The following is a 27,381-nucleotide window of genomic DNA, read 5'->3' as shown; positions in this document are numbered from 1 at the left end:
CTATGCACTAAAAACTAAAACGCTAATGAAAGAAACTGAAGACATAAATAAGTGGAAAGATATTCCATATTCACTGATTGGAAGAATTAAATTGTTAAAATGTCCATATCACCTAAAGTGACCTACAGATTCAATATAATTCCTATCAAAATTCCTATATCATTTCTTTACAGATACATAAAAAACAATACGGCCAGACACAGCAGCTCACATCTGTAATCCCAGCACTTTAGGAAGCAGAGGTGGGAAGATCAGTTGAGGTCAGTACAAGGTTTTCAAGGTTACAGTGAGCTATGATTGTGCCACTGCACTCCAGCCCAGGCAACAGAGCAAGGCTCTGTCTCAAAAAACAAAACAAAACAAAACAAAACAAACAAACAAAAAAAGAACAATCCTAAAATTTGTATGGAAGCAGAAATGACTCTGAATAGCCAAAGCAATCATGAGCAAAAAATCCAAAGGTGGACTCATTGCACACTGTGATTGCAAAATATATTACAAAGCTACTGTACTCAAAACAGCATGGTACTGGCATAAAAATAGACACATCAACCAATGGAACAAGTTAGGAAGCCCAGAAATAAATCTAAGACTCCCAAGTATGTATGGTCAATTGATTTTTGGCAAAAGTGCCAAGAACACACAACAGGGAAAGGATAGTCTCTTTAATAAAGTATTGGGAAAACTGGATATTCACATTCACAGGAATGAAACTGGATCCTTACCTCATACAAAAATGCTCTTTCCCCAGGTATCCACATTGCTTGCTTTCTCACACTCTTTAGGTCTTCCTGAAATGGCATCTTTTCAGTCTTTTTTTGTTTGTTTTTTTGAGACAGGGTCTCACTCTGTCGCCCAGGCTGGAGTGCAGTGGTGCAACCTCAGTTCACCACAACCTCTGCCTCCCAGGCTCAAATGATTCTCCTGCCTCAGCCTCCCAAGTAGCTGGGATTACAGTTGCACATCACTACTGCCTATTTTTTTTTTTTTTTGTATTTTTAGTAGAGATGGGGTTTCACCACGTTGGCCAGGCTGGTCTTGAACTCCTGACCTCAAATGATCCACTAGCCTCGGCCTCCCAAAGTGCTGGGATTACGAGCGTGAGCCACCATGCCCAGCCCTGTTGTTTTAAGCTGCTAAATTTAAAGCTAATTTTTTAATTCAGCAACAGAAATACATGGTGCAAGGAGTGGACTGTGGTAGACACTGTAACATACTACTCAGATCACCCTTCAAGAATAAAGGGGATGTAATTACCTCAGTTGTGGAAATGTTGCAGGTAGACAAGCTCGGGTGAAAAGAACCACCTTACCCAAGATTGGATCCTTATTTCCTCTGGTGGCCTTCATCCAATAACCAACTGATGGAGAGATATAAAGGCCTAGACCTCTCGCGCCAAATGGGGACGACTAACTCGGAAGGGTTATTCCATCTTAAGAACTCCCCACAGGCTTACCTGAGGTTTCCACTGAGGCTGCATCACAGCTTGACATCTCCCTTTGCCCAATCCTGATTCCCTGCCTTCCCCAAACTGTTGGTCCCAAAAGTATTCCCTAACTAAGCTCTTGTACACTTATCACTGTCTCAGCATATGCTTCCCAGAGAACCTAACCTGTGACAACTTGTCTAGCTCCAGGAAAATAAACAAAAACTTCAGTTTTGTTGTTGTTGTTTTTGAGATGAAGTCTTGCTCTGTCACCCAGGCTGGAGTGCAGTGGCATGATCTTGGCTCACAGCAACTTCCACCTCCCAGGTTCAAGCGATTCTCCCACCTCAGCCTCCCAAGTAGCTGGGATTACAAGCACACTCCACCACGCCTGGCTAATTTTTTGTATTTTTAGTAGAGATGGGGTTTCACCAGGTTGGCCAGGCGGGTCTCGAACTCCTGACCTCAAGTGATGCACCCACCTCAGCTCCCAAAGTGCTGGGATTACAGGTGTGATCCACTGCACCAGGCCAAAATTCAGTATTTTTATTAGGATCACATTAAATTTACATATTAACTAGGGGCGAATTAAAATTGTTAGGCTACAAAGGATATCTTTCCATTTGTTCAAATCTACTTTTATGTCTTTCAAAAATGTTTTAAAGCTTCCCTCCTTTAGGTTTTGCATACTTCTTGATGTACTTATTCCTATATATCTTATCTGTTTTATCGCTAATATATTTTTTGTTTTATTTTGTTTGCTTTTTTTTTTTTTTTTGAGTCAGTAGTATCGCTATGTTGCCTAGGCTTGTCTCAACCTCCTGGGCTCAAGCGATACTTCCAGCTAAGTCTCCCAAGTAGCTGGGACTACAGGCATGCACCACCATGCCTGGCTTCATTGCTAATGTAAATGGTGGTTTCCTTTCTGTTATAACTTCTAAATGGTTATTATTTACATTTATGAAGATATTGACTTTTTGTATATCAAGTTTATGGCTTGCTATATTAACATATGTTTTATTGTTTTTATTATTGATTCTTTTGCATTTTTTACATATAACTTTTTTCATGTAACTATATTTTTTTATTTTTAAGACAGAGTCTCACTGTCACCCAGGCTGGAGTGCAGCGGCGTGATCTTGGCTCACTGCAACCTCTACCTCCTGGGTTCAAGCAATTCTCATGCCTCTGCCTGCCCCCCGACCAGTAGCTGGAATTACAGGCACACGCCACCATGCCCAGCTAGTTTCTTGTATTTTTAGTGGAGACAGGGTTTTGCCATGTTGACCAGACTAGTCTCGAACTCCTGGCCTCAACTGATCCACTTGCCTCAGCCTCCCAGCGTGCCGGGATTACAGGCAGAAGCCACCATGCCCAGACAACTTTTTTCATTTATAAATGGAAATAGTTATACTTATTCCTTTAAAATCTGTATGCCTCTCCATTGTCACTTATTAGTAGGAGGTAAATAATGTGTACACATGGGCATAGAATGTGGAGTAATAGTCACTGGAGACTCAGAAGTGTGGGGTGGGCCAGGCATGGTGGCTCATACATATCATCCTAGCACTTTGAGAGGCCAAGGTGGGCAGATCACTTGAGATCAGGAGTTCAAGACCAACCTGGCCAACATGGTGAAACCCCATCTCTACTATAAATATAAAAATTAGCCAGGCACGGTGGCGCACACCTGTAGTCCCAGCTACTTGGGAGCCCTGAGGCAGGAGAATCACTTGAACCCAGGAGGTGGAGATTGCAGTGAGTCGAGATCACACCACAGCACTCCAGCTTGGGCAACAAAGGTGAGACTGTCTCCAAAAAAAAGAAGGGTGGGAGGGGAGTAAGGGATGAGAAATTTCATAAGGGGTACAATGCACACTATCCGGGTGATGGTTCCATTAAAAGCCCAGGCTTCACCACTAGGCAATATATCCATGTAACAAAACTGCACTTGTATCCCTTAAATTTATACACAAAAAAGTAAAATAAAATTTTATGGCTCTAGTTATTTTTTTCTCTTTTTTTTTTAAATCAGAGCCATCACACTGGATAGTTGTTTTTTTCTTATTTGACTGTGCTGGGTAGTATATCCAACAGTTAATGGAGATAGTGGGTATCCTTGTCTTGGTTCCTGACCTAAGTGAGAATTCCTCTAGTGTTTCCCCATATGCAAGACGTGTTAGCTATGCTGATATTAGGACTGAAATAATCATGTTAAGAAATAAACATCATTCTTATTATTTTAAAAATCAGGAGCACATATTGAATTTTGTTGATGATCGACATCAATGCAAGAATCATCCTTGCATTCTTGGAATAAAATCTATTTGGTCATGATTTTACATATATGTACATTTGTGCTTGTATATGGCACTCAAAACTTAGGCATCATCCTTGATTTCATTTCTATCATCATACTTCACACTCAATTCATCAGAAAAGCTTGCTGGTGTTACCTTTTGTGTACAACCCTAATTTGATCATTTTCTACATTTTTCAGCTGCAGCATTCTATTGCAAATCTGTATTGTTTTTACATGAACTAACGCAATAGTCTCCTAAATGGTGCCTCTATTTCTTGTCTTCTACCCTTACAGTCTTTTTTGCACAAAAATCCCTTCAGTAGTTTCTTATCCTGCTTAAAATAAAATCCAGCATCCTTACATGGTCAATACGGTCCTACTGTTTTTTAAATCTGGTGCCTACCTATATTTCCAACTCTCCCTCTCATTCACTCCAGCTATACCAGCTTTCTGCCTATTCAACACACCAAGCTTATTTCTATCTCAAGACCATTTACTTGGTATTCTACATCTTTTCCCTGGAATGTTGTTTCCCCAAACCTTCTCATGGCTCTTTCACATTAGGTAGGACTTTGCTCAAATGTTACATTAGCATAAATACCTTCTTTTCCCAAATACTTTCTTTAATGTAGGGCTACCTACCTCTCCCACCCTCCAATTCCCCAATATTCATACTCTCCTACTTTACTTTTCTCCATAGAATTTACCTTATAAGCATCTGAAATTATATTTTATTGTTTACTTGTTTATTGTTTGTCTCTCTTATCAGAAAAGTTTTGTCTTATTCACTACTGTATCCATAGTACCTGACACAAACTAATCATTCAATAAATATTTACTGCATAAAGGAAAGGAATAAGAAGTAAAAAAGAGAAGTTAGAAATACCAGCTACAGCAGCCAACTGCCCAACTGCATAAAGGCAGACTGTTACCTCCACCTGTATTCCTTGCTTGCTGAATCATGTGTTTAAAATTAACTTCTTTTTGGTTGGGCATGGTGGCTCACGCCTGTAATCCCAGCACTTTGGGAGGCCAAGGCGGGTGGATCACCTGAGATCAGGAGTTGCGGACCAGCCTGGCCAACATGGTGAAACCCCGTAACTACTAAAAATATAAAAATTAGCCGGGTGTAGTGGTGTGGGCCTGTAGTCCCAGCTACTCAGGAGGCTGAGGCAGGAGAATCACTTGAACCTGGGAGGCTGAGGTTGCAGTGAACCAAGATCGTACCACTGCACTCCAGCCTGGGCAACAGAGCAAGACTCTGTCTCAAAAAAAAAAAAATTAAAATTAAAAAATAATAATAAGTTAAATTAACCTCTTCTCTTAGCTTTTTCTTTTTAAAGCTTTCCTTTCTTTGCCACTGTTGTAGGTAGAGTATATTGAGTAGAGTATATTCCTTTTTCTTTCTTTTATAGGCTGACAGAACAAAAAGAGGCATAGATATCACCCAAATATCCTAGAGTTAGAGCTGAATGCATTAACTAGATCATGGCATTAACCCTCCTCTGTGAGAGGGTATGAGCATGTTTTGGTTTCATATGGAATAATTTCACTGTGTTGATCAGAACATTTTTAAACTGCATGTGTAAGAGGAAGAATGAGATTGTTGAGTAGCCAAGAACCACATTGTCACTTTTGCCTATCCAAGTTCCATTATTCCCTCTTTTGTAACAGTCCCTAATTTCCCTTTGGGAAACAATGACTCCACTTTTACTCATGCAAATGAGACTGTCAACCAAGGTGTCCTTCCTTCTTTTGGTCCAACGGGTCATATGACCGTACCTGGACAGAAATATAACTCTTACATAAAGTTTGGAAAATATGGGAAAATAGTTAATTTGATACAAAATCCCAGTGGTTCCTTTAAGGAAATGGTCATTAGTTCCAGCTTTAGTTTTATCTTTTCTGAAGTATGTTTCCTCAGCTTGTCTTTCAATTTTGTTAGCTACTTCATATCTTTTCTTAATAAAACTTCTGTTTTGTTTGTTAGCCAACAAAAATACCCTACCTGGAATACCTAAACTATTACTTTTTCATTTGAAAAATGTGACTAATACCGAGAAAATTTTGGTGTGAAGATTAAACGAGATATTCATTCAAACATTCAAATATTTGAGTACTTCTACTGACCAAGCCTGCTAGGGATAGAGAAACACAAGATACAAACCCAAAGTGAAGGAGTGAAAGAGTGAGGGACATAACATTATGTAGAGATGTGAACTGGACCACTTGTGAAGAGATGGTTTTTGATACAAGAAACACTTCCCCCACTGTATTACATTGAGCCATATGAAACTGGCATGTTCAACCATTTTTGAAATATAAAAGTAAAAATTTCATATAGTTCAATGTTATGGTAGAAAAGAAACAAGAGAAAGCAGCTACAAATGCACTTAGATTTATAGATTTAGTGGTGGAAATTTAAAGAAGCACCTGTCTCTCCAATGGCTTCTCGGCCTTTTGGCTAAGATCAAGTGAAGTATCTGTTAATACCTGATATGTCCTCTACCCGAGAACAATATATTATGGATTTTTGGAGTAGGGAGATGGAATAGGAGCTTGCTCCATCCACTCCTCGCATCGACCTGGTATTGCAGTACTTCCAGGAACGGTGCACCCCTCCGGGGGAAAAAAAAAAAAGAAAGAAGCACATGTCTTATTCATATGTAAAATGCCTAGAGTAACAGACACTCAATAGTTTATTTAGGTATAGATTACTCTTTGAAATACATTCATGAAATATGCTTTCCTAAAGGATTTTGTACAGAGGAGAAACATACATCACCTTTTTTGGATATTCCTGGTGCTGATAAGAGAGATGTGTTCCCAAATCTTTAATTCTCTTATTTGCTATATTTCTGCACAAGATACTAGTTTTTAATCATCAAAAATATTTAATTTGACCAGCCTAGCCAACATGGTGAAACCTCGTCTCTACTAAAAATACAAAAATTAGCCAGGCGTGGTGGTGGGCGCCTGTAATCCCAGCTACTCGGGAGGCTGAGGCAACAGAATTGCTTGAACCCAGGAGGCGGAGGTTGCAGTGAGCTGAGATCACACTACTGCACTCCAGCCTAGGCGACAGAGTGAGACTCTGTCTAAAAAGAACAAAAAAATTTAATTTAGCTGACTTAAGCCTAAGAAACAAGTATATATATATACACACACACACACATATATATATAGAGAGAGAGAGATCACTTGAGGCCAGGAATTCGAGATCAGCCTGGACGAACATGGCAAGACCCTGTCTCTAAAAAAAGCAAAAACAAAAACATACATATATTACTAAATAATAAAATACATATATATTTAGGCCAGGCACAGTGACTCACACCTGTAATCCCAGCACTTTGGGAGGCCAAGGCAGGTGGATCACCTGAGGTCAGGAGTTTTAGACCAGCCTGGCCAATATGGTGAAACCCCGTCTCTACTAAAAATACAAAAACTAGCCAGGTATGGTGGCGGGCGCCTGTAATCCCAGCTACTCAGAAGGCTGAGGCAGAAGAATCGCTTGAAGCCAGGAGGCGGAGGTTGCAGTGAACTGAGATGGAGCCACTGCACTCCAGTCTGGGCGACAGAGCGAGACTCTGTCTAAAAAAACCAAAAAAAAATTAATTTAGCTGACGTAAGCCTAGGAAACAAAAAGACACATGGATAGATAGATCGATCAATCGATAGATCACTTGAAGCCAGGAATTTGAGATCGGCCTGGGCAAACATGGCAAGACCCTGTCTCTAAAAAAAAGCAAAAACAAGGCCGGCGCGGTGGCACATGCCTGTAATCCCAGCACTTTGGGAGGCCAAGGCGGGCGGATCACAAGGTCAGGAGATCAAGACCATCCTGGCTAACATGGTGAAACCCTGTCTCTACTAAAAATACAAAATATTAGCCGTGTGTGGTGGCGGGTGCCTGTAGTCCCAGCTACTCGGGAGGCTGAGGCAGGAGAATGGCGTGAACCTGGGAGGTGGAGCTTGCAGTGAGCCGAGATCGTGCCACTGCACTCCAGCCTGGGGGACAGAGTGAGACTCTGTCTCAAGAGAAAAAATAAAAGCAAAAACAAAAACATATATATATTATTAAATAATAAAATACATATATTTAGGCCGGGTGCAGTGACTCACACCTGTAATCCCAGCACTTTGGGAGGCTGAGGCAGGTGGATCACCTGAAATCAGGAGTTTGAGACCAGCCTGGCTAATATGGCAAAACCCAGTCTCTACTAAAAATACAAAAACTAGCCGGCTGTGGTGGCGGGCGCCTGTAATCCCAGCTACTCAGAAGGCTGAGGCAGAAGAATCGCTTGAAGCCAGGAGGCGGAGGTTGCAGTGAGCTGAGATTGTGCCACTGCACTTCAGCCTGGGTGACAGAGCGAGACTTCATCTCAAAAATAGTAAGAATAATAAAAAATAAAATAAAATAAAATGTTGTTCTAAAATTTAAAACACTGTTCTTTTGAATATTGCCTTACTGCTATATTTAAAGATTGCTGCTGCCTTTAAACTATCACCGGTTATTTTGTAAAGGTCTAGAGTAGACTATTACTAGATTTAAGAACCAATTCTGGAGCATCACTGTCGGTAGTGGTCTACTTGAAGCCTCAGCCTATTTTGCCAGCCCTCTCAGAAAGAGGTCCAACAAAGATGCTGCTGTGGTCCTTTCCACTAACAATGCTAGCACACTGACATCAGCACAACTCAAAGGCTGAGTAGGTGTGTCCAGATGGCAGAACTATGTTATAAGAGAGGCTGACAAAATAAGTCTGTGGCATTTTCAGCTTCTATAGAGACAGTAGTCTCTGCCTAAAAACCAAAACTGAAAAATGAGGAACTCCCCATACAAAGGAAGGGGACTAAGATTTGTACTGTTTAAAAAGATCAATAGGTTTCCACTGCAATACATAATAAATTCAGTGATGAAAGATATACACAAGGTGCTGAGAGGAACTGAAATGGGCTTTCAAAAGGATCATAAAGGTCACATATAAACCTTTGATATCAACAGAATTAAAAATTACAACCTTACCTTATAATAACGAAAATAGTCTCTCTCTTGCAATTTTTTTATTTTGGGGAAGATTTTGTAGGTATTGAAGTTATCAATGCTGTCAATATCACACAAGCAATCATCCAGAACTCCAGTGACCTAGAATTTATATAATTTAAAATATGTAAACTACTGATGTTTCAACCTTAACAAATCTACGCTATTATATAAAAATGTAATTTATTCATTCAAGTTAGCCAGTACTTGCTGATTAAGATATAACATTAAAGCAGTCAACTTACTTTTTACTGTGGTCAATGAAATAAAAAACAATACAAAGATCAGCTATACCCATTTGGAAGAACATTTTTCTTTAGCACTTGAAGAGTATTGAATTCTCCTTCCTCTACTTAAACATATATGAAATCCAAGGGGCCACTGGAATACCAAAGCAATATCTTCCCAAACTAACCTAGAAGTTACAGACTGTAATAATATTGCTGTAGTAACCCATGTCTTTTATCTTTCCTTTAGGTGGCCATTTATGGAACACTTACATGACAGGCACAGTATTAAGAGCTTTATATTATCTCATTTCCTCTTTAAAAGTATTTCATGAATGAGGTATTATAATCTTCATATTACATATAAGGAAATTAAGGTTTAGCAACCTTATAGTAATTTTTCCAAAGTAGAAATGGAACTTATTCCCAATCTATCAGACTTTAAAATCTACGATCTTATCCACTATTCAAAGATTATTTGCTAATCCAAGAAGAGAAATTGGTATTTACAAAGTGAATTTAGAGTCCCAAAATTCCATAAAACAATCTTTGGCTAAATTAAAAATGGAACTCATTGACTGACATGCACAACCTGGATTTATCTTCCAGGAACTATCCTGAATGAAAAAGCCAAGCCAAAAGGTTACACACTATATGATTCCATTTACAGAACACTTTTTAAATGAAAAAATTTTAGAAATGGAAAGCATATTATTTGTTGCCAGAGATTAGGGACTGGGGTAGGGGATGGACGGTGGGGTAGGTAGGGTAGGAAGGAAATAGTGTGGTTATAAAAGGGCAACAGAAGGAATATTTGTGGTGACAAAACTGTTCAGTATTTTGACTGTGATGGTGAACACATGAACCTATGTATGTGATAAAATTATATGGAACTAATACATACACATACAAACAAAACAAGTAAAACTGGGAGAATCTGAACAAGATCAGTAGATTCTATCACTGTCAATGTCCCAATTATAACACTGTACTACATGTTTACAGGATGTTACCATTGGGATAAATAGATAAAGAGTATATGGGATTTCTGTGTTATTTCTTGCAACTGCATATGAACTTACAACCAAAATTTTCAAAAAACAAAAAATGGGTCTCAGCCTGTTAAAGGTTATTTATATGGTCCATAGGAGGAATATATGCAAGTAATGATCAGAAAATGGAAACCAGTCCTTGCAAGCTGTTTCATTCTCATTCTCTCTCCCTAGAAGTATAAATGTGTCCCCAGACTCCCTTCAACAGAGTTAGGGCTATATTATCTTGAGATAAGTGATCGTTACCAAGAATTTTGGCTCTAGAGTTACATTTACTTTGCTGTCCGACTCACTAGGATCCTGTCACTAACTCCCAAATTTCGTTCCATTGCTCTCACTTACTACTTACAAGACTGCGAGTTCTATTTTTTCCTTCCTCCCCAGCCAGTCTGAAATATGTTTGTAAAGACTTCAAATCATAGCCCCTAAATAGGAAAAAAATACAAACCAAAAAGCTCTCTAGGTTTTAAAAATATTTTATCTAGTGATTGTTCTTTATATATAATACATATATATAAAATTAAATAACAAAATAAATACTGCCAGTATCCTTTAAGCTCCTCTTTAATTACATCTACCTCCCTCTCCCTAAAGGTAGAAATAAATCCTGTTTTTGTTTTGTTATCATTTTTTCCTTTTCTGGTAATGCATCCCTAAACAATATGCTTGAGTTTTTTTGTTTTTTCTTATAAATTTTTCTTAAATTGTTGACTTTTAGTTTATAAAGCACCATATTTTATTTCTTTAAAACATTTTAATTGTGGTAGGGGATGGGTTAACAAAGTTGCCATGTACATATTTGTAACCTTTAAAAGACTACTGAGACAGAAACCTGTGTATCACCAAAAACTTTTTAAATACTGCCAGTGTCATATTAAAAAGTAAAACAAAAAAACAGATGTTGGCAAGGATGTGGAAAAAAGGGAATGCTTATACACTGTTAGTGGGAATGCAAATTAGTTCAACACCTATGAAAAACAATATGGAGATTTATCAAAGAACTAAAAGTAGAACCATCATTTGACACTGCAATCCCACTACCGGGTATCTATCTACCCAAAGGAAATCATTATATCAAAAAGACACCTGCACTTGAACGTTTATCACGGCACTATTCACAGTACTGAAGTCATGCAATCATCACGTAGTCAAGTGCCCATCAACGGTGGATGGAATAAAGAAAATGTGGTCCATGTAGACCACGGAATACTAAGTAGCCATTTTAAAAAAATGAAATCATGTCCTTTGCAGCAACATGGATGCAGCTGGAGGCCATTATCCTAAGTGAATTAATGCAAAAGCAGAAAATCAAATACTGCATGTTCTCACTTGTAAGTGGGAGCTAACACTGAGTATACATGAACATAAGGAAGGAAACAACATTGGGGACCCCAAAAGGTGAGGAGAGAGGGGGACAAGCGCTGAAAAATTCCCTATACCCATGTAACAAATCTGCACATGTACCCCCTGAATCTTAGGAAAAAAATAAAAAATAAAAATAAATACTGCCAGTATCCTTTAAGCTCCTCTTTAATTACATCTACCTCCCTCTCCCTAAAGGTAGAAATAAATCTTGTTTTTGTTATCAATTTTTCCTTTTCTGGTAACGCATCCCTAAACTATATGCTTGAGGTTTTTTCCCCCATTTTTGAACTTTAATATTAATGGAATCTAATGTGTGAATTTTTCTGTGATGTGCCTCTTTTGTTAACACTTTATTATGGCATCTATGATGATGAGGTTTGTAGCACCTCATTCATTTTCCCTGTTGCAAGTGTTACATTTTATTAGAATATCATAATTTATCCATTCTACTGTCGATGCATACAGTAGACAGAATGCCCCACCCCCAAGATGTCCCTAATTCCTGAAATAAGCAAATATATTATTTTTGCATGGCAAAGGGGACTTCAAAGATGTGATTAATTTGAGGATCTTGAGATGGAAAGAGTATACTGGATTATTCAGGTGAGACGAGTGTAGTTACAAAGTGCTTTATGAGAGAGGAAGGCGGGAGTGCCAGAGTCAGAGAGAGACTGGAAGATGCTATACTGCTGGCTCTGAAGATGAAGGAATAAAGAGGTCATAAGCCAAAAATCACGACAATACCTAGAAGCTTGAAAAGGAGCCTCCAGAAGGAAATGCAACCTTGCTGACATCTTGATTTTAACCCTGTAAATCCCATTTTCAGAATTCTGGCCCCCAGAACTACAGCATAATAAATTTATGTTGTTTTTAAGTCATTATATTTGTGGCAATTTGTCACAACAGCAATAGAAAATTGCCACAATCCAAATTTAGATTGTTTTCAGATTTGGCTAAAGAACATTGCTACACAAATGTTTCTGGACACATATTCTGGTGTAAAAACACATGCAAGAGTTTCTCCAGGTTGGGCCAGGCACAATGACTCACACCTGTAATCCTAGCACTTTGGGAGGCGGACACAGGAGAATTGAGTCCAGCCTAGGCAACATGGCAAAACCCTGTCTCTACAAAAGTACAAAAATTAGCCAGGTCTGGTGGTGAGCATCTGTAGTCCCAGCTACTCAAGAGGCTGAGATGGGAGGATCACCTGAACTCAGGGGGTCAAGGTTGTAGTGAGCCAAAATCACACCACTGCACTCCAGCTTGGGGAAAAGAGCGAGACCTTGTCTCAAAAGAAAAAAAAAAAAAAAGAGTTTCTCCAGATTATATGCTTAGGAATGGAACCGCTGAAAGTATATGTTCAGCTTTTTCAGGAAATGGCAAAATAATTTCCAAAACAGTTTTACCAATTTACCAGCCCCCCAACAATGAATGGGAGTTACTATTGAGCCATATTGTCATGATTTTTTTTTTTTTTTTTTTTTTTGAGACAGAGTCTCACTCTGTCACCCAAGCAAGAGTGCAGGGTCACAGTCTTGGCTCACTGAAATCTCCGCTTCCTGGGTTCAAGTGATTCTCGTGCCTCAGCCTCCCGAGTAGCTGGGACTACAGGCACATGCCACCATGCCCAGCTAATTTTTGTATTTTCAGTAGAGACAGGGTTTCACCATGTTGGCCAGGCTGGTCTCAAACTCCTGGCCTCCAGTGATCTGCCTGCCTCAGCCTCCCAAAGTGCTGGGATTGCAGGTGTGAGCCACTGTGCCAGCCCATATCCTCATCAATATTTAATATTAATCTACGCTTTAATTTTTGCCAATCTAGTTAGCATGAAAGGTTATCTTTTTTCTTATTTGCACTAAGAAGGTACAATGTTCATATGTTTTATGACACATTTATATTTCTTCTTGTGTAAAATGTCTATTTATATCTTTGATTCACTTTTCTGTTATTTTCTTCATACTCATCTGCAGAAATCAATACTGCTTCTTCCCTATTCTATTATATTCTTTTAGAACTTCAATTAGATGTATTAGACATTCTCACTCTATTCTCCAGGTATCTTAAGTTCTCTTTAATATTTATTATCCCATTGTCTCTTTAGATTTCATTCTGAATAATTTATTTGCATCTGTCTTCCATTCACTTATTCATTAATTCAGCCTACTTACTGAGGCCCAACATAAGATTTGCACTGCTTTAAGTGTTGGGGATATAAAATTAGAAGAAAAAAAAAACAGACAAAAATCTCTGCCCTCAAGGAGTTTACATTCTCATAGGGAAAAGGGGGTGCAAAATGAATGAACAAAGTACAGAATGTCAGATGGTAATAAAGTGATACAGAAGAAAACTAAGGACTGGAAACAGACTGCAGAACTGGGGCTGCTAACCATTTAAAATAGGACAGTTACAGAAGGTGTCATGAAATTTTGGCAAGGAGCAAGACATGCAGGTATCTGGGGGGACAGCATTCCAGGCATTGGGAGTGAGTGCAAAGATCCTAATGCAGTAAGCTTGCCCTGTGTTTTTGAGGAATAAGGAGGACTATGCAATAGGCAAGAAGGAGAATTAGACCACTATAAGATTTTAGCTTTTACTGGATCTGAGTTATTTTCTCACACCAACCAATTCTCCAACTGAGACCAACTGGGTGGTGTCCAACAATTCAATTCTGACACTATCCACCATCAGTGCAGACCTACAAATTAAGGGCTGAGTCCCACAAGACGGCCCCGCTCCTGACACAAATCTCAGGTCCTGAGCCACTTGTTCTTCTGACTGGCTATCAATTGTGGGTTCATAGCACTTCCACTGCAGGTTTGATAATTTGCCAGAATGGCTCACAGAACTCAGAAAGACACTTTACTTACAGTTACCAATTATAAAGGATACAACTCAGTAACAACTAAATGGAAGAGATGCATTGGGCAAGCTACTAAGGCAGAGGGATGTGCAGAGCCTCCGTGCCCTCTCTCAACATGCCACCCTCCCAATAAGTCAATGTATTCCCCAACCCAGAAGCTCATCAAATCTAGTTGTTCAAGAGTTCTTACAGAGCTAAATCTCCAGCACCCACCTCTCCCCTTCCTGCAGATTGGTGGGGCCAAAAGTTTCAACTTTCTAATCACTTGGGTCTTTGTGGTGACCAGCCCCCAATCCTGAGGCTATGTAGGGTCCCCGTCTTAAGTCATTTCATTACTATAAACACAAGTGTGATTGAAAGGGGCTCATTACGAGTAACAAAAGGCACTCCTATGACTCAAATTCCAAGGGTTTTAAAGGGCTCTATGTCAGCAATCAGAAATAAAGACCAAATATATTTTTGGATGACACCATGTGACACAGGAAGCCAATGGGGAGTTTTAAGCAAAGGGTGAGAGGAATTTGGTGAGGATAGAAGGTTTCTCTTTTATATTTGTATGGTCAGGGACATTTAAGACAAGAGATGTCAGATAAAGTGACACTTTAGCAGAAATCTAACAGAGTGAATCATATGAATACACGAGAAAAGTGTGTGCTAGGTAGAAGAAACAGCACGAAGGCTTTCAGGCAAGAATGTATCTGCCATGTTTAAGAATAACAGGCAGGCCAATTTGGCTGGAGCTTATGTATAAGGGGGGAAGACTGTGGAAAAAGCAGATTTGGGGGAAAAGATCAGAAATGTGGTTTCTATATCAAGTTTGCGATATCTATTAATCCTCCAAGTGGAGATGTCCAAAAAGAAGTTGGATACATAGATCTAAAGCTGAGAATCCTAGTCTTGGAGACTAACACGGAGAGTCCACTGTACATTTGGTATTTAAAGCTAAGAGACCAGAAGAGATGACTAAGATAAAGAGAAGAAAGAGTACAAGATTTGAACCCTGAGGTTCAAATGATTAGCGGTCAAGGGCAGGGGAGGAACAAAGAAAGAATGCTAAGACAGACTGGTCCACTAGACAGGAAGACAATCAGAAAAGTTTAGTATCCAGGATGTCAGAATAAAAATTATTTTAAGGAGAGTGAGTGATGAGTTGTGAAAAAATGCCGCCAACAGGTAAAGCTGAGGTTTAAGAACAAACCATTGGCCTTAGCAACAAGGAGGACATTGGTGACCTTGCCAAGAGCAGTTTCAGAGGTGCGGTAGGAGCAAAAGTCTGATTAGAATGGGTTGAAAAATAGAAGAACCAGCAAAGGAAGAATAAATTAAATCTAACTCTTGAATTTTCTAGAGGGAACAGAAAAAATAGGCAAAGGCAGAAGGAATATGTGGATCAAAAGATAACTTTAAAACAGTAGAATTAGCAGCATGTTTTATGATGTATAGTCTGGCTTTATCTCTTCACTCAAATCTCATGTCAAATTATAATCCCCAGTGTTGGGGAGGGGCCTGGTGGGAGGTGTTTGAATCATGGGGGCAGACTTCCCCCTTGCTGTTCTCCTGATCGTGAGTTCTCATGAGATCTGGTTGTTTAAAAGTGTGCAGCACTTCCCTGATTGTAAGTTTCCTGAGGCCTCGCCAGCCATGCTTCCTGTACAGCTGTGAGTCAATTAAATCTCTTTTCTTTAAAAATTACCCAGTCTCAGGCAGTTCTTTACAGCAATACAAGAATGGACTAAGCCAGGCACAGTGGCTCACGCCTGTAATCCCAGCACTTTGGGAGGCCAAGGCAGGCAGATCACTTGAGGTCAGGAATTTGAGACCAGCCTGGCCAACATGGCAAAACCCCATCTCTACTAAAAATACAAAAATTAGCTGGGCGTTGTGGCAGGAGCTTGTAATCCCAGCTACTTGGGAGGCTGAGGCATAAGAATTGCTTGAGCCTGGGAGACAGAGGTTGCAGTGAACTGAGATCGAGCCACTGCTCTCCAGCCTGGGTGACAGAGCGAGACTCTACTCCAGGAAAAAAAAAAAAAAAGAATGGACTAATACATGATGACAGTAAAATTCCATTTGGGAAGGAAAAACTGATGATCCAGGAAAAAAAGAGAAGATTACTGGAGCCATGTCCGTGAGCGGCATACAAGGAATGAGACCTAACATACAAGTGAAGGGGCTGCCTTTGATAAAAGCACACAGTTCATCAATGGTAACCAATAGGAAGTCAAAATATGTGGGTACAGAGACTAGTAAATGGATAGATGTGGGTTACTCTATGGAATTTCTCTTCTGATGGCTCCAATTTTAGTAAGGTATGAACTGAGAGTAAGGATAGATGAAAAGGTGATGGAGGATTAAGGAGAAAGAAAAAAGACAAGAAATGGTTGTCTAATTCAATAATCATTTCTTCAGCTGGATATGATCAGCTATTTAATCCATCCATCGAGTTTTAAATTTCAGTTCTAGAACTTCTAATTCATTATTATTAAAATCTTTTTGGCCACTCTTTAAAATCTTTTTTCCCTTTTATACTTCAAGTTTCTTTTTATTTGAACACATTAAACATAGTGATATTAAATTATCTATCTGATAATTTCAGAACCTAAGGTCATTATGTGTTTGTTTCTGTTGTCTGTGTCTAATATCCGATTCATGGTGCCCTGTTTCCTTGGGTGTTTTGTGATATTTTACTGCTAGCTGTTTATTCTCCTTGGCACTTTATCTTCAATAATTTTTCAAGGTTTGAGTTGAAAATAAATTCCTCCAGAGGTGATGGATATTTGCTTTTATTGGAAACCCAGGGCACACAAATTTGGGACTGCTATGAATTTTCCCAGAATAAATATTTGGTTTGCGAACCTGTGTGAGGACTGTCTCATGGTTACAAATTCTCAAAGTTTCTTCCCTGCTTCTCCCAGCAAGTTTCTTTTATTCCCCTTACTTAGAACGGGTTTCATTTCTCGTTTACCCTTATACTGAGGATGTAATTGTTTGAAGTCCAGGCTCCAAACAGCTACATCCTCAATATAAGGGTATACGAGAAATGAATTATGGTGGAGCCTCCTATTAGTTTCCTCTCACTGGGCAGCCACGGGGTTATTTCTTGCCCACTCCACTCCATGCAACTGTTAAAGTAGCTCAAGATCTTTAGGGTTTAGGAGAAGCCCTCAGAGTAACAGACTGGTATAGCACTATTTGAGTTCTAAGTTTCTGGCTTTTCATATATTGAGGGGCTCTGTGTATTACTCAATTTTATGCCACCTCAGAAATGCATTTAGAAAAACTTATACATATCTAATTGAAATTACTTTTTAAAGGAAGATTGTCATATCACTTGTATGCACTATGCCTTTAGTTTCCAGTGCTTTACCAAAGTATATTTACATTTCATTTATACGATAATGGGGCATGAGATATACAAACACGTATCATTTTGTGTGTTCAAAAATATTTTTCTGCTTTTATTTTGGAAGGAGAAAACATTTAAAATATGTATCTCCTTAAATGACTTTGATTTCTTGTGAATAGAGGTAGTTTTCAAAAATTCTAATTCTTCCCTTTATCAGTTTTCTACCAATTTATTATATGGATGAAGTCAAAGAACTGGCTGAATTCCACTTTTTGATTTTCCTATTTTCCTTCTCCTTTTCTATACTAGAGAGGACTGAAAATACCAACATACTGTATAGACCAGAAAGGGTTCCACATTAGGGCTCCACTGTAAAGTCACTCATTCAATTAAGACATTTAAGTTCTTTGAACTTCAATTACTTCAATGGTCCCACTTCGGAGAGATGTATCAAATAAAATGGGATAATGTACGTGTAACCATGTTATAGATTAAAGTACTATCTAAAAGATGATCAGGCCAGGCACAGTGGCTCACGCCTGTAATCCCAGCACTTTGGGAGGCCAAGGCGGGTGGATTACCTATGGTCAGGAGTTCGAGACCAGCCTGGCCAACATGGTGAAACCCCATCTCTACTAAAAAATACAAAATCAGCCATGTGTGGTGGCACACACCTATAGTCCCAGTTACTCGGGAGGCTGAGACAGAAGAATCACTTGAACCCAGGAGGTGGAGGCTGCAGTGAGCCAAGATGGCGCCACCGCACTCCAGTCTGGGTGACACAGAGCGAGACTCCGTCTCAAAAAAAAAAAAAAAAAAACAGCACAGTAGAAAGTACTGCTGGCGGCCTGGGTGTGGTGGCTTACGCCTGTAATCCCAGCACTTTGGGAGGCCGAGGCAGGCGGATCACCTTAGGTCAGGAGTTCAAGACCAGCCCTGCCAACATGGCAAAACCCTGTCTACTGGAAAAAAAAAAAAAAAAAAAAAAAAACATAAAAATTAGCCAGGCACGGTGACAAGCACCTGTAATCCCAGCTATTTGGGAAGCTGAGGCAGAGAGAATTGCTTGAACCCGTGAGGCAGAGGTTGCAGTGAGCCAACACATGCCATTGCACTCCAGCCTGGCCAACAGAGTGAGACACTATCTCAAAAAAAAAAAAAAAGAAAGAAAGTACTGCTGGCAACAAAAACCAAATATATTCACTTGGAAGACTGTTTGGCACAATGCTACTTCAAATATTCACAAATCTTTAACTGTTGAACTATATTTATATTCATTTGGATATAATCAAATTAAAAGTGCAGGGGCAGGCCAGGCACAGTGGCTCACACCTGTAATCCCAGCACCTGGGAAGCCAAAGTAAGAGGCTCGCTGGAGGCCAGGAGTTGAAGATCAGCCTAATAACATAGTCCCCATCTCTACACAAGGATTTTTAAAATACAGGTGAAATTATAAAACATTAATTACACATAATTAGTGGCAAATGAAAAAAATTTAAAATGAAGCTTCTAGACAGATAAGCATAAATTAATATGTGCCATATAAAAAGAGAAAATGGGAACTCTCATTTCAGAAAAATATCGAATTGTAAATTTCACTCAGAAACACTCAACTAGTGACTAGAAAATAATTTTACCAAAGACAATTTGGAAAATTTACTTTAGTAAGTCTGCCCAGATTACCACTATCTATTCTATCTCAGTGTTTTCCAAGTGAGGTCCAAGAGGTAGTCAAAAGATAACTTTGCTACAGTTATACTGTACTTGCAATGTTTGTTTAAAATGCTGATATCTGGGCCACATTCCAGATCCAATCAATACATCTGGAGGTAGGGCCAGAGAATCTGCATTTTAACATGTTCCCCAATACCAAAAATTTGCCCCTTTTATTTTTATGGTTCAAACACAGACACAAACGGACTATTCAGGCACTCTGGGATTTAGTGCAGGGCACCATAAAACCATGAAATAAAGTGACTCAATTCAGAAAAACATGTTTTCACGGTTACACTCAGAGTCACCTTCAATTTTTCTTAGATGAGCACTAATTGCTTCAAATGACATCTCCCCTCATCATCAGGCCACCTGAGACCTTCGTTTTATTTTTTTTGGCCCTCAGCAGTGCTGCCTCCTTGCAGCAGGTGCAGACAACAGGCAGCAGCACCTGGCAATCAATTCAAATTCTACTGAATAGAAGCAAACACCTCTCTGAAGGCGAAAGGATCTGGTCAGCTAAGCCTCAGATTTCTAGCACACTGAGAACACTTGTAATCATCGCTTCACATCAACAACCAGCCAGCACCTCACGACTGCCAGAGCCAGAGCCTCCATCCACGAGCCACAACGCCAGACTCAGACCCCCCCAGTCTCGTATTGGGACTTACCTGGCGATGCCACTTGGCAGACTCAGCTCAGCTGGGTAAAAATAAAGCAATCTTGAGCAAGGGAAGGTGCTCGAGGAAGAGTAAAAGCCCAGAAAGCTCTAGTCCGACAGTTCGAGTGAAGTCTCGCCCCCTCCCAATCCCCTGCGCCTGGCGGGGCCTCGGGGGTCTGCGGAGTGCCCCCAACTCTCAGTCTCCCTCCCTAACTCCTGAAGAGAAGGACGTCACCGTTTCTCTGGGCGCTCGCTCCCTTCGCAAGACAGCCGAGGTGGTTCATGCCCGTCCCATCTCCCGCCACACTCCCAGCCGCTTAAAACATCCGAGAGGAAAAAACGAAAACAGCTCAGGGGGACCGTCACCATCTTCCTCTTTTGACTGCCATTACCCGGCGTGTCGCCGTCCCCCCACCCTGCGGGCGGTTCGCAGATGTTTCCCGCACTGGACGGTCAGGTCTCTGCTCCCCGGGTTTTCTGCTCGCCAGAAATCACCTCTTTTCTGGCCCGGCCCTGCCCGGCCCTCCCCGCGTCACGGCCGCGGCCCGTGTGTAGCGGCCGCGGGTGTTCGGCCGGGGGTTCCCGGCCCGCTATCACTCGGGCTTACCTGCGCCTCGACGACGCTCCGCAGGAAGCTCAGGGTGACCAGCAGCTGCACCGCGGCCGCTACCCCCTGCCCAGCGCCTGCCCGGCGGACCCCTTGGCTCATGCTGACCTCTCCCCACACCGCGGCCAGCCGGACCCCTCGGGGCCGGGGAACGACGGGCGGCCCAGGCGACGACCCAAGGGGACGGTTCCCAGCGGCCGAGCGACTCCAGGGTCAGAGGTCTGCACTCCGGTCCGGAGGCAGGCGACTCTTTCCCCAACACCCGGCAGCTGCGAGTGAGGCAGGAAAGGCGAGCGCCCCCACTTCATCCCCCAGGCGGCCCCGCCCCCGGCTCGCTTGGCTCCTCGGCCACGCCCCCCAAGCGAGGGGCCTTGTGGGAGTTGTGGTCCTGGGCGGTCGCCTAGGCGCCGCGGCAGGAAGGCGGAGCCGCTGAACGAGAGGACTCGGGAACTACAACTGCGAAGGCCGCCCCGCCTCCCCGAGGCCTCGGGCTCCACGGCGGCCAATGAGGCGGGACCACGCGGGCCTCCAAAACACCGGGAGGTGCGGGCGGGGGAAGCGGGGCGACCTCTTCTTCGGGAAACCAGGCTGAGGACCTCTCTGCGTCGGTCCCTGCTGTCGCTCCTGGAGTCCTCCCAGACGCCAGGCTCTAGGATTCACCCAGTACGCGGGCGAGTTAGGAACGGACGGTGCGGGATCTTTGACTTTCGGTCTGAAGCGTATTCTTTGTCTCATTCATTTTTCTGTAGCCTCACATCTGCTGTGGGTGCCTATGTAAGCTACCTGTGACTTGTAGAGGTGGCTTCGGCTCTTTTTTAATTTCATGCACCCTACATGTGGATGTCATCTCCTGCCCCGCCCCAGCCCGACTCCTAGGTTGACACGTGCGAGTATAACGCATGCTAAAGAATGAAGACAAACCCAAAGGCTTATGATGAAATATGGGGATGGGGTAAAACAAAAAAAACTTAGAGTGACATAGATTGGGCGCAGATCCCAACTCTAAAACATTCTAGCTAGTTATTGGGCCTTAATTCCCACCTCATATCTTGTTCTAGGGCTACATAAGATTAGATACAGAAAGAGCTGAGTATAGTGCCTAGCACCTAGGAAGCACTCAATAAATGGTAACTGCTATTAGTTTTATTAATGTCTTTGATTTCTACAAAACGAGTAATACATCTCCCTTGTGTTTATGTAGCATGTATTAGTTTTTCATTGATGCTGTAAGAAACTATCACACATTTAGTTGCATACAACAAAAGAAATTTATTACCTTATAGTACTGGAGATCAGGAGTCCAAAATGGACCTGTAGGGCTGTGTTCCTTTTGGAGGCTCTCAGGGACAATGTGTTTCCTTACCTTTTCCAGCTTCCAGAGGCCACCTGCATTCCTTACCTCATGCTTTCACATCTCCTTCACTCTCTCTGCTTCCCTCGTCACATGCCTTCTCTTGTGACCCTAACTCTTCTGTCTCTCTTGTATAAGGACCCTTGTGATTACATTGGTTACAGACCATCCTATCTCAAAATCCTCAACTTGATCACATCTGCACAGTCCCTTTTGCCATATAGGATAACATATTCACAGGTTCCAGAGATTAGGATGAGGATTTATAAATAGAGGGTCATTAATCAGCCTACCACACAGTGGTTTATACCTTTCAGAACCAGCAGAGCATTAAACCAAATGCAGGGTCCTGGGGTGGCTGACTGCATAGGTCACATGCCCATGAAGCCAGTCCTGCCTGTCCTTTTCCCCTCCAGCAACTCTTTCCCTTCTGCCTCCAAGCTGTCCAGATCTTCCCTAGCTTAAAAGCAAAAAAAAAATTGGCTGGGTGTGGTGGCTCACACCTGTAATCCCAGCACTTTGGGAGGCTGAGACGAGCAGATCACCTGAGGTCGGGAGTTCGAGACCAGCCTGACCAACGTGGAGAAACCCTGTCTCTACTAAAAATACAAAATTAGCCAGGCAAGGTAGCACATGCCTGTACTCTCAGCTACTTGGGAGACTGAGACAGGAGAATCGCTTGAACTCAGGAGGCGGAGGTTGCGGTGAGCTGAGATCACGCCATTGCACTCCAGCCTGGGCAACAAGAGCGAAACTCTGTCTCAAAAAAAAAAATTGTTGCTTGATTTTTCCAGCTACTTTTCCATGTCTCCTTTTCTCTTCCAAACCTATACTTTCTATCTATCTGCTCACTGCCTTCTTCCCTTCATATAAATGTGCTTTTGATAAGAGAAACTTTTTATGAAGTTTGGTAGACTTTTTAAAAGATTCCTTGTCTGTGCTGTATTTGAGGTTGTCAATAACGCATACTTCCTGGAATTTTGTTATGCAAAACTTCTTTTTTTAAATTGTGGGTTATACATTTTCCTATTATAAAATCTCAGGTTCTTTAAGGACTCTCTCTAGTGCCTGGATATCAAAGGCAGAATTCATGGCTTTCCAGAGGCTTGAAATATTTGTTATTAAAGAACAAAGGAAGAAAGTGGGTTCGGGGGTGGAGTAAAAAAAAGAAAGAGAGAGAGACAAAGTGGACAGGGAACTTTAATGCAGACAGGGGTCAGATAGCTTTTGTCCTCTTAGTTACCTAATCCAGAAAGTCACAGCAATAAACCTCCCCGTTTGCTTTTGTTTTCAGCTCAGAAGCCTTACACATAACTTCTAGGGACAAATGAGATTTTTCTTGGTGAGTGAAATTGGAAATAGCAGGTGTTTGTCATGAGATAGGGGCATACCAAGACTCACTTAGAGTGGTGTCTGTCGTGATCTGTTTTAGTGTTCATTGTTAAGAGTGGTATGACGGGGTTGTTCCCTTGTGAACAGGCAGCCCTCCTCTTTGTTCTCTCATTCTGACTGATTCACCTCTGCTTTCCCTAAAATCAGCTACACTGAAACCAGCATTGTGAGAGGCCCTGGGGATGTGCTATCACCCATGCTTCCTGCAGATGATGTTCAGTTAGAACCTTCCCATTCCTAAGGCTGTGGTTAGAAGTTGAAACAGGAAGAAAGTGCATACACTAAACCCCTTTGATTGCACGCCACAAAAATCAGCTCTAGCTCTACTTTTTTTTGAAATAGCAAATGAAAAAAATGTCAAATTGCTTACAGTACTGAGGCAGATTTCACCACACACCTTTAGAAAGGTAAGTCCATCAGGACAGAATTCAGGGACTCTAAATTAGAGTACAACTCATGATTGAACAGTCTCTTCTAGGGCATTGCCATTATACTTATCAATTCCCATCGCTTTTAGTCTTCTGTCCCTCCTATCAAAATTCACATTCTTTCTGGAGGTTAGCTTGCAGGTAGAATGTGAGCACCTTGATTCACAGTCCTACAGACCACAAGAAATGAGCCAGAGGTAGTTGCACAAACTACTACTTTCTTTTTCTTTTCTTTTTTCTTTTTTTTTTTGAAACGGAGTCTCACTCTGTCACCCAGGCTGGAGTGCAGTGGTGCCATCTCACTGCAACTTCCACCTCCCAGATTCAAGCGATTCTCATGCCTCAGCCTCCAGGGTAGCTGGGATTACAGAAGTGTGTCACCACACCTGGCTAATTTTTGTATTTTTAGAAGAGATGGGGTTTCACCATGTTGGCCAGGCTGGCCTCAAACAACTTTCTATTTTTAATAGGGGGAAAGGGATGCTGGTCAGACAAAGGCAACAGATGTCTCCTTCAGGATGCTGAGTTTTTATTGAGTACTCCATTCGAATTCACTTCCTTTACCTCAGCTTGTATTCACACATTCATTAAATTATCACAGATGTCTTTCCATGCCCCCCCCCAAGTGGATATATTTTTATTCAGCCATTTAGTTTACAACATGAGGTAAAAGGAAAAAGTTCTCCTTGACCAGTATTTTACACAGTTGTAGTGTAAAACATTTTGGACTTCAGGGATTTATAAGGGATTACATTTCTGAAAAGTTGGGATCAGGTTAAACAAGTTTTTTTTTTTTTTTGTCTCGAGACGGAGTCTCTTGCTCTGTCACCCAGGCTGGAGTGCAATGGCGCAATCTTGGCTAACTGCAACCTCCGCCTCCTGGGTTCAAGCGATTCTCCCATCTCAGCCTCCCGAGTAGCTGGGATTATAGGCACGCACCACCATGCCCAGCTAATTTGTTGTATTTTTAGTAGAGATGGGGTTTCACCATGCTGGCGAGGCTGGCATCAAACTCCTGACTTCGTGATCCGCCCATCTCAAACAAGTTTTAACTCTGAATTTTCCAGGTGACTCTTCCCTTCCAATAGTAACAAACTCTAGTTAGTTACGTAAGTTTCTTTAAGGCCAAGTTTTATCACTGTTGCTGATATCCTTAGAGCTGAAGCACTGCTATTTCAATCAGCATCCACTAATTCCACTTCAGAAACGAACTTTGTATTTAGTGGAATTTTGGCATCAGGCTGCCCTTTCTTTCCACAAGCCCATTCTGCTTCACTCTTCAATCGAGGCTTTTCTCCTTTACCCAGTCAACAGTGCTTCATCCCATCCTGTGATAACTTTGCCTACTCTGACCTTAAAACTTAAAGGCTTGGTATTGGTATTTTTCTTTTTTGAACTTGTTTGAATATTAGTATCAAAAACAGTCCCATCCTGTAGTGTTCCTGTATACCAGCCTTGAACAACATCTCCCCATCTCCCAAAAAGGAGAGATGTTATTCACTGCTGTTCATCTCCTTTTTTTGGGCGGGGGGGAGATGGAGTTTCGCTCTTGTTGCCCAGGCTGGAGTGTAGTGGCGTGATCTCAGCTCACCGCAACCTCCACCTCCCGAGTTCAAGCGATTCTCCTGCCTCAGCCTCCCGAGTAGCTGGGATTAACAGGCATGTGCTACCTTGCCTGGCAAATTTTGTATTTTTAGTAGAGACAGGGTTTCTCTATGTGGGTCAGGCTGGTCTTGAACTCCTGACCTCAGGTGATCCGCCCACCTCGGCCTCCCAAAGTGCTGGGATTACAAGCATAAGCAAATGCGCCTGGCCTTATCTCACGTTTTTAGAACAGATTTTGCATATTTTGGTGGACCCTCAGCCAGAGTCTCTCCAGACTTTGGGTTTATTTGGGTTTATCTTCATTAAGCTTCACATTTTTCACTTGCAAACACTTCCAGTATTGATACCCTTGAAACACTCAGTTTCAAAAAGATGGTTATAGGCTATAACCAAATGGTCCTTGTTAGCTGTCTTGCCCGCATTTTTAATGTTTCCTAATAATTTATGTTCTGCAAGAAACGAATCTGAATTGTGGTCCTGCAGAAACTTGATAAAGTCCCTCTTGGGCAGGTGCTTACTGCGCAGCTGCTCCAGGGTTCACGCCTGCAGTGGAACGGCCACTGCCATCTTCCCCCACTGCCTGTGCCTCACTGAGCCAGCCGGCCGCAGTTCCCACAGATGTCTTGATTGTGATACACCAAAAAGCATGCGTCAGGACACTGGCTGACCAGAAACGGCAACAGTATGCCTATTGTAGCTTATGTAATTTATGATTTACTATCACCACCGAGGTTAGATGAACCTAATTACCTGGAAGTGACTTACACGAAAACTGACCACACTTTTTGAATGGAAGAATTTATGAGCCTCTTATATTTCCTAATCTGAGATGGATCAGGGCTAGCTATGTCAATCAGCACAATTCCCTCATTGTAAGCAATGATAATATATAATTGACTTGGCCAAGATCAATTATGACAGTGGGTCGCAGGGGTGTCCGAGACAGAGAATACAGTCATGGGCTCTTAGTTTTTGTTTCTGGTTAAGCCACTAAAGCCTATTAAGTTTAGCCTCAAGCGGCTTCCTTACATATTTAATTTCAGCCTAAAGGTATTTCTATACATCACGAACTATAACAACTGGAGGTATACACCAACGGTGACCCACACCTGTGCCAGTCACTAAGTTTTGGCCAAAGAAATGTAGCCAACTGTTTGAACCGTGTTAAAATAAGGCAAACGCCAAGCTGTAACCAATCCAGTTGTTTCTGTACCTCACTTCCATTTCCTGTAGGTCAGTTTCCTTTTGCTGTCCATAAATCTCCCACGATGTGGCTGCGCGGGAGTCTCTCTGAATCTGCTGTGATTCTGGGGGCTGCACGATTCACAAATCGTTCATTGCTCAAACTCTTTTAAATTTAATTCGGCTAAGTTTTTCTTTTAATGAGCCCCTTCCTCGTCCCTTTTTTCTGCTTATCACTAGAGACAGAAACTAAAAACCATGGCTTCAGGCCGCGGAAAGCCTAAAACTAAACTAAACAAAACGAAACGAAGCCAAACAGACTCAACCATGGATGACCTCAGTGTGCTTCACCTTTTCAAACGGATAGTGTCAAAATGACAGAGGAGTTAAGAAGAAACTACTTAGGCAGATAGTGAGGGTATGGGAGTACTCAGTAAGGTTTTTTTTGCTTTTTAATGAAAAGCAGCCCCCAAATCATTTTCTAACAAAGAGCATCCTGCAAAATCGAGCTGCAGACATAGACAATCAAGCCGGAAGCTTGCAGGGGTGCATACCGGTAGGAAAAAAGCCACCTGGGACTAGACATCTTCAAATTTGCGGCCCCATCTTCCCTTTTCTTTGTCAGAAAGCAGCAGGCAAGATAGCCTGGTTAAGTGGAAATCCATTTGCATAATAAGATTAGGGTGGGGTAGCCAGCCTTCCCCGCCCACTATGTAAATGTAACACCTGATCCGTCCAATCTGTGGGCCTTATGTAAATCAGACACCGCCTCCTCAAGCCGAACTATAAAATCCAGCGCATTCCATCACCCACCGGT

General features: G+C 41.6%; 1 protein-coding gene and 2 pseudogenes across 2 annotated transcripts in view; 1 reads left to right on the top strand and 2 right to left on the bottom strand.

Moving 5' to 3' along the window:
* ERO1B (endoplasmic reticulum oxidoreductase 1 beta) overlaps positions 1-21,073 on the bottom strand; it is a 66,348-nt gene extending 45,275 nt beyond the window's left edge. The window contains exons 1-2 of one of the 2 annotated variants that reach the window (XM_003824508.5): positions 20,607-21,073; positions 8,755-8,874 (exon numbers count right to left, since the gene is read on the bottom strand). In XM_003824508.5, coding sequence (XP_003824556.3) covers positions 8,755-8,874; positions 20,607-20,708 — 222 coding nt within the window. In that variant the 5' untranslated portion in view covers positions 20,709-21,073. The remainder of the gene's footprint in view (positions 1-8,754; positions 8,875-20,606) is intronic. The other variant, XM_034949449.3, reaches the window with a different exon arrangement.
* Positions 6,173-6,350, top strand: LOC112438772 (U2 spliceosomal RNA; annotated as a pseudogene).
* Positions 21,074-23,734: 2,661 nt separating the features above from the next.
* LOC100974377 (peptidyl-prolyl cis-trans isomerase FKBP3-like) lies at positions 23,735-25,949 on the bottom strand (annotated as a pseudogene).
* Positions 25,950-27,381: the final 1,432 nt, after the last annotated feature.

Source organism: Pan paniscus, chromosome 1 (assembly GCF_029289425.2).
Source record: "Pan paniscus chromosome 1, NHGRI_mPanPan1-v2.0_pri, whole genome shotgun sequence".
Lineage (NCBI taxonomy): Eukaryota > Metazoa > Chordata > Mammalia > Primates > Hominidae > Pan > Pan paniscus.
Note: the sequence above shows the minus strand (reverse complement) of the source record. Positions and strands in the feature narration are given on the sequence as shown.